The sequence below is a fragment of the Martes martes genome (genome assembly GCF_963455335.1).
Source record: "Martes martes genome assembly, chromosome: 12".
NCBI lineage: Eukaryota > Metazoa > Chordata > Mammalia > Carnivora > Mustelidae > Martes > Martes martes.
The window spans coordinates 83,015,413-83,022,096 of NC_137900.1; the positions used below are offsets into that span (position 1 = coordinate 83,015,413).

A 6,684-nucleotide genomic window follows, 5' to 3' on the forward strand; every position below is an offset into this window, starting at 1 on the left:
TGTCTGGTTTCTGATTGAGTGTTGCCTTCCCAGATTATTCCTAAGGCTGGTGCGCTGAACTCCAACGATGCCTTTGTCCTGAAAACGCCATCGGCCGCCTACCTGTGGGTGGGTGCAGGAGCCAGCGAGGCGGAGAAGACGGGAGCCCAGGAGCTGCTCAGGGTACTGCGGGCCCAACCTGTACAGGTGGCAGAAGGCAGCGAGCCAGGTAGGCGTGGGGGTTGGAGAGGCCTGGTGTTCTCCGGGGACTGTAGCTCTTAGGTTCCCTCCCTTCTTTCTGCTTGGTGGGGGGGGGGGGGGCTCGAGATCCTTGCCCCTTCTAGTGCCTGCCCCCGAAGGTGTGTCCAAGAAAAGCAGGTTGAATTCAAATGAGGGCTATGTTCAGTGAGAGGGAGGCCTTATATATAGGAGCTAAGAGAAAGGAGAGCTCAGTGGGGGCTGGGGCATTCAAGGAAGGCCGCTAGAGGAGGTGGTCACTTGCTAGGAAGCCTTGAAAGACAAGCAGGAGTAGAAGCTTCATGGCAGTGGGGTGGGGGGGGGGGGTGGAGGAGGACAGCAGTCTCTTCTAATCTTCAGAATCTCCAAGGACAGAATTGCCATAAACCTGCTCTGTTTCCAGAATGTAGGTGGGAACATCTTCTTTATGCCAGCCCTCAGTCTCTCTTCTCTTGCTCTGAGCCCATTCCTTCCCGCCTGATGCTCAGTAGAAATGGGGAGGAGCAGCTCAGTCTATAGCTGTACTGCCCAGTGGGACTTTCTGAGAGGCTGGACATGTTCACCCCTGCCCGGGGCCAATATGGTGGCCGCTAGTCACATTGGCTACTGAGCGCCTGAAATGTGTCTGCTGGGAATCAATGAGAATGAGGAACTGAATGTTTAATTATACTTAATTTTAATGAACTTCAGTAGCCAAATGTGGACAGAGCAGGTGTAGTGGAAAGAACGGGGTTGGGGGGGGTGGATAGAGTCAGATAGGATTTGTACCCTGGCTTTACCACTAAGTAGCTGTGTGATGTTGGGCGCGTTGCTTACCCTCTCTGAGCCTCCGTCACCCCGTTGTTGAGCAGGGATAATTATCCCCAGCCCGCAGCGCTGGCGTCATTTGGAAGCCAGAGGTAGTCCTGGCTGTGTGCGTAGGGCCAGGTCGGCTCTCCGGTCTCTGTTTCATCACCTTCAGGTTCCCTCAGGCCCCATCCCTCTCTGGTCCCCTGGGATTTTAGGGTGGAGGAGGGTTGAGACCAGTGGGTCGTTCTAGGGCAGGGTTTTTACCGCGGGGTCTGATGAGCGGCACTGGGGAGAGGTGGTGTCTGGGGGGCCAACTGCCTTGGCCTCCCCTCACAGACAGCTTCTGGGAGGCCCTGGGCGGAAAGGCCGCCTACCGCACGTCCCCACGACTGAAGGACAAGAAGATGGACGCCCACCCTCCTCGCCTCTTTGCCTGCTCCAACAAAATCGGCCGTTTTGTGGTGAGCCCCCGCAGGGGTTTCTGCCTCTGCTTCCCCATCAGGAGTCAGGCTTCCCAGGAGTGTGGCGCCAGCAGCGGGGTGTGGGGGGGGGCAGCCCTTGAGGGCATAGCAGGGAGGGAAGATCCCCTCCAGGCTGGAGCATCTCCCTCCTGAGCACAGACCGAGTGCGCCAAGCCAGCGGAGGGAATGCCAGGGCCTGGTGCGCTGTCACTGACCCCTTCTGTTTCTTCCCAGATCGAAGAGGTTCCTGGTGAGCTCATGCAGGAAGACCTGGCCACAGATGATGTCATGCTCCTGGACACCTGGGACCAGGTGGGTGAAGGACAGAAGGTGTAGGCTGTCTGGGCTGGGGGCCTGGGAGGCGCTACACCTCCAGCTCTAACATCGGTTTGGCAGGTGTTACTGGAAAGGTCCGTGTGCTGCAGTGAGTCCCTTCCCCCTTCTGGGCCTCCATTTCTGCCTCTGCAAAATGGGAGTGATGGTACCTACTTTGCTGAATTCAATAAGATGAGATGTAGATAAGATCTGCAAACTCCAGAGTACCCTATAAATGCAAGTCAGACGCCCAGGATCCTTTCCCGGGCCGTAGCGGAGTGTGAACTCTTACTTTAAATCTATTGACCAAGAAGCTTGAAGTTAGCATATCATACACAGGTATCAGCTGTCCACAGAGTGACACCCGGACGTTTCGGAGTGCACCTCCTGTTTTAGAGGACTCTGAGCTCTCTGCTGCTTCTCCTAGGGAAGGCTGTTGGGTGCGACTGGCAGGGGATGGTGCCATTCATTCAGTCAGTCAATATTAACTGAGCCCTGCTTCGTGCCAGGCACTGCTCTAGGTGCTGGGGATAGAGCAGTACATAAAGCAGGCATTCCCCTGCCCTCGTGGGGCTTACATGCTCATGGGAGATGGCAGTGAGTAGCCCTTCCCATCAGAGCTATCGGAGTTCTAGGAGGCAGCCCCAAAGGCATGTCTCCCCTCTGCCTCTGCTTCCCGGAATGCCCAGTTAGAAGACAAGTACTAGAATGTTCACAGCTTGAGTCCCCCAGCTATGGTGAGCGATTGCTCCACTGGCTCTGTAATCTGTCTGCTCATCTGCTCATTCATTCACTCAGCCAGCACTTCCTGCGCGCGCCCGTCTTCTAGGAACGATGCTGGAATCCCTTGTGTGCACGAAACAGACACACTCCCTGCCGTGAGGGGGCTTCTGGTTGAGCAGGGGACACATCCGTAGATAAGTGAGAGAAGTCAAGCCCGGTGTTTCATTGCCTAATATCCGTGTATCAATGACAGGTGCTCTTTAAAATATGTTAGATGGGCATAAAAATGTTTGTATTAGAATATTTGTATTCAAGCTCAAACCTGGTATTTTTCTAAGCCTCAGATCTGCGCAGCCCAGACACACAGAAACTGCACAGAGCAGGCTCAGGTGTATTTGCTGGGAGGATGTGTTTGGCTGCTCCCTTGCTGAGCAAATCAGTGCCCATAGAGGGACCATTCGTGCACTTGTAGAGCGGGATCTCAGACTCAGTGCCCGAGGCTCCTGCTTAGCAGTGTTGGTGAGGGAGGGGCTGAGATGGGGGAGGGGACACGGGCTGCTGGAGCCTGAGGCAACCTGGAACTGCTGGTCCGAAGTGGGGCGGGGGGGCTGCCCCTCAGCTTCATCCACACGTTGGTGAAGCCCCCTGGTTGCCAGATCCTCCAGGTTTTCAAGAGAACTGGGAAGTCCAGATGTTAACGTAAGCTGGGAATTAAACTTATCTGAAGAGACACCGTAGACCGACATGTGATGGCGGTGGCCAGCAAAGCATGCTGGTAGGCCGTCAGTTTGCAGACCTGGTTCCAAAGCCTCCCAGTCCTGCTCTGTGGACTCTGTTAGAGGCAGCCTGCGTCCTGTGTCCGGCCCCCGGCCCCTCCCTGTGGTCGGGACTCTCACATCCCTCTCGTTTCACATCTCTCTCCAGGTCTTTGTCTGGGTTGGAAAGGATTCCCAAGAAGAGGAGAAGACAGAAGCATTGAGTTCTGGTGAGGACTGAGTGTGCCTGTGGGTCTGTGTCCTATGGTGTGGTGGGAGCAGCTTCCCGCATGGGTCTGGGGAGTTCCTGACCAGAGCCCTGCTAGCTGACCAGATCTGATTTGGGAGCTGGGGCCCTTAAGCTGGTTCATTAGTATCTCCCCATAGAGGAGAGCGAGACTGAGACATGATATAAGCTTCATGAAGCAGGAAGTTGAACTGTCGCCCCGTGTCTTCTGCGGTTCACGGGCACGGTGGTGGAGGAGCCACGTGGGGTCATTGCCCTAGATGGTGGCATCTAGTGCAGGGATAGTAAGACCAGAAGCCACGTTAGGCAAGTCCTGCCCTGAAGCTCCTCTCCCTGCTGAAGGAGGCACTAAGGATTTCTGGGGTTTCCTTTCCCTGCACGTGTCTTTCTACAGCTAAGCGTTATATCGAGACGGACCCAGCCAATCGCGACAGGCGGACCCCCATCACCGTCGTGAAGCAAGGCTTCGAGCCTCCATCCTTTGTGGGCTGGTTCCTCGGCTGGGATGACAACTACTGGTCTGTGGACCCCTTGGACAGGGCCATGGCCGAACTGGCGGCCTGAGGAAGGTCAGGCCCCACCCCTGTCCCCAGTCAGTGCCTTTTCTAACAGTCCATCCGTCGGAGACCTTACAGCGAGCAGGGCCGCTCTGGTGTGTGTGAGTGTGTTTTTACTCTAGCCAAAACCAGCCACGTGAAAAGTCAGGGTCCTCGCGAAATTGTCTCAAATATCTGTGCTTTTGGGAAATTGAATTCAATAAAAGCTTTCGGAAGTGCGTGAGCCTGCTGCGGCTGCCTATGTCCTGGGATTCCTCTGGGGGTGCCCAGGGAGGGGCCTCACTGGGGCCTTGGCTCCGTTGAATGAGCTTCCTTCACCCTGGGTGTGAATCCTGGACCTTCGAGAAGCTGACGCCAGGATGAGGTGGAATGTGTGGAGATGGGTCCAGGGGACTGGTCTGCGTGGAAGGGAGTTGGGAGGGGCCCATCCCAGATGGCCAAGCAGTCCGGGGAAGCCCGCCAGAGCTGTCAGGGAATGCCTGAGTGCAAGGAAAACCAACCAAAAAACCCTAAAACAATCCTCTATCCCCCCAAAAAAGAAAAACTTTTTAAATCATATGGTCCCATTTTTGTTATTTTTTACTGTGGTATAAACTACATATAATATTCATTTGGACCATTTGTAAGTGGCATCCAATGACATCAAACACGTTTACAGTGTTGTGAGGTCATCACCACAATCTATATCCAAACTTTTTTCATGTCCCCAACGTATGGTGTGCCCATTACACAGTGACTCCCGTTCCTCCCTCCTCTCTGCTGGTAGCCTTTATTCGACTTTCAGTCTCCACGAATTTGCCTTTTCCTGTACAAAGTTTGCCCTCTGTGTCTGGCGTGTCACACTTAGCAGCATGTTTCCAAGATTCATATGTTTTGTAGCAAGCATCACAACTTCATTCCTTTTTGTGGGAGAATACTAGCCTGTTGTGTGTATACACCATGTCTGGTTTATCCATGCATCCGTCCGTGGGCACTCAGGTCATTTCCACGTTCCGGCTGTCATGAACAAGACCGCTGTGGACACAGGCGTGCAAGTATCTGTTTGACTTAGAGTGTCCCAGACAGTGTCCCAGCCAGTGTAGGAGCTGCGCTCCCCGCAGGAGCAGCCTTGGTGTCTTATCTCCCCACTCTACTCTGTCATTGGGAGGTGTGGCTTTGGTACACATGTGGGGACAGAGTTCAAAGCCAGCAGCTGGGGCCTTAGCCATTTGCATTCACTGCCTCGAAGCCCGGACAGGGTGCATTCTCCCAGCCAACATACCCTGTAACTAATCTGCCTGCACCTTCCTGGCTTCCTCTGCGCTCCGTGAGTCATTCTGCTGCCCCAAAGCTATTTGGAGAAATCTCGGCTACTGAAGTTACTGTCACAGAAGGTGCCCCTGAGGCTCCCAAAGCCTTGGGAGAGGGACTTGCTCTGTGCCCTGCTTTGTCCCCAAGGGCCCTGAATCTCTGCTCTCACTTAAGGTGTCACAAAGTCCCTTTTAGACTTTCCCATGAGCTCCTTCTAGACCTTTTCTCCGTGGATGTTCCAAACCAGAGCAAGAAACTGCAGTGAAACAGATCCCTTTTCCTCCCTTCTATCCTTCTAGTCTTTTCTCCCCACGTTCTCCCTCACTTTGTTCCATGCCCCCTGCTCCTCCCGGTCTCCACCCATTACAGAGTGAGACTCCCATGCCTGGAACTGTGGAACAGAGACCAGTGTGAAGGTTTATGTGGTAGGAAGGGTGTGTGTGTTTACGCTACCATTTCCAGAGCTGGGGCTCACTCAGATTGCCCAGGGAGCTTTTTAAAATCACAGATGCCCTGGGGGCCCTACCTCCAGAGATTGTGATTCATCGCAGACGCAGACAGGACAAGGGGAGTGGAGAAGGAATTTTCCAGGTGAGGCAGGAGGGGAAGTCTCGCCTCTCAGGCAAACTGCAGCAGGTACAGTGGGAGTGATGAGGGAGAACGTCGTGCTCAGAAACAGACTGCAGCCAGTAGGGCTGGACCAGCTGCGGAGGGCTAGGCCTCCCATCTGAGAGGTGGGCAGGGCCCAGGGCACCTCAACTGCCATGCTAAGGGGTTGGGACCTGATCTTGTAACTCCTGGCTCACCCCAAAGGGTTACTTTCACAAAGTGATCAACTTAACGAAAGCAGATTCCTGGAACAAAAGCAGCATTTTCACCTGGAACTTCTAGAACCTTCTCTAAGAGGCAGGTGGAGGCCTGTCTAGAAAAGCCGGCTCACATCCTGGATACTTGTGGGAAGACAAATTGCAAGTGGACCTGTCCCTGAATTCACTTCCTCTACTGCCATTCAAGGTGGTTTATTGGCCAATTTGAGTTTATTGCTGGCTGTGGTCTTTTGACAGAGCTCCACTATGCTGGGAAAAAGGAAGTTGCCTAAGGTAATGGAGTCAACTGGACTTCATATTTCTCTCTCAAAGGCAAAATGATGAATTGAGAACACAATCACATCAACCACATAGTTTCTCTTCCTAACAACTTTTGCCCTCAAAAAAGTGAACTTGTGTCCTGTCACCTACAATGTGTGTGTCATTGTGATGGGCCATGACAGGCGCCGAAGAGGCTGGCCTGGGTTTGAATCCCGTGTCCAACCTTGGGCTGGTCAGGAGGTA

General features: G+C 53.9%; 1 protein-coding gene across 4 annotated transcripts in view; it reads left to right on the top strand.

Annotated features, from left to right (window-relative positions):
* The window catches only part of GSN (gelsolin), a 54,012-nt gene extending 49,334 nt beyond the window's left edge, over positions 1-4,678 (top strand). For all 4 annotated transcript variants that reach the window (XM_080820559.1, XM_080820560.1, XM_080820558.1 and 1 more), the window contains 5 exons: positions 34-208; positions 1,342-1,466; positions 1,701-1,778; positions 3,429-3,489; positions 3,901-4,678. In XM_080820559.1, coding sequence (XP_080676685.1) covers positions 34-208; positions 1,342-1,466; positions 1,701-1,778; positions 3,429-3,489; positions 3,901-4,070 — 609 coding nt within the window. In that variant the 3' untranslated portion in view covers positions 4,071-4,678. The remainder of the gene's footprint in view (positions 1-33; positions 209-1,341; positions 1,467-1,700; positions 1,779-3,428; positions 3,490-3,900) is intronic.
* The last annotated feature ends 2,006 nt before the right edge of the window (positions 4,679-6,684 follow it).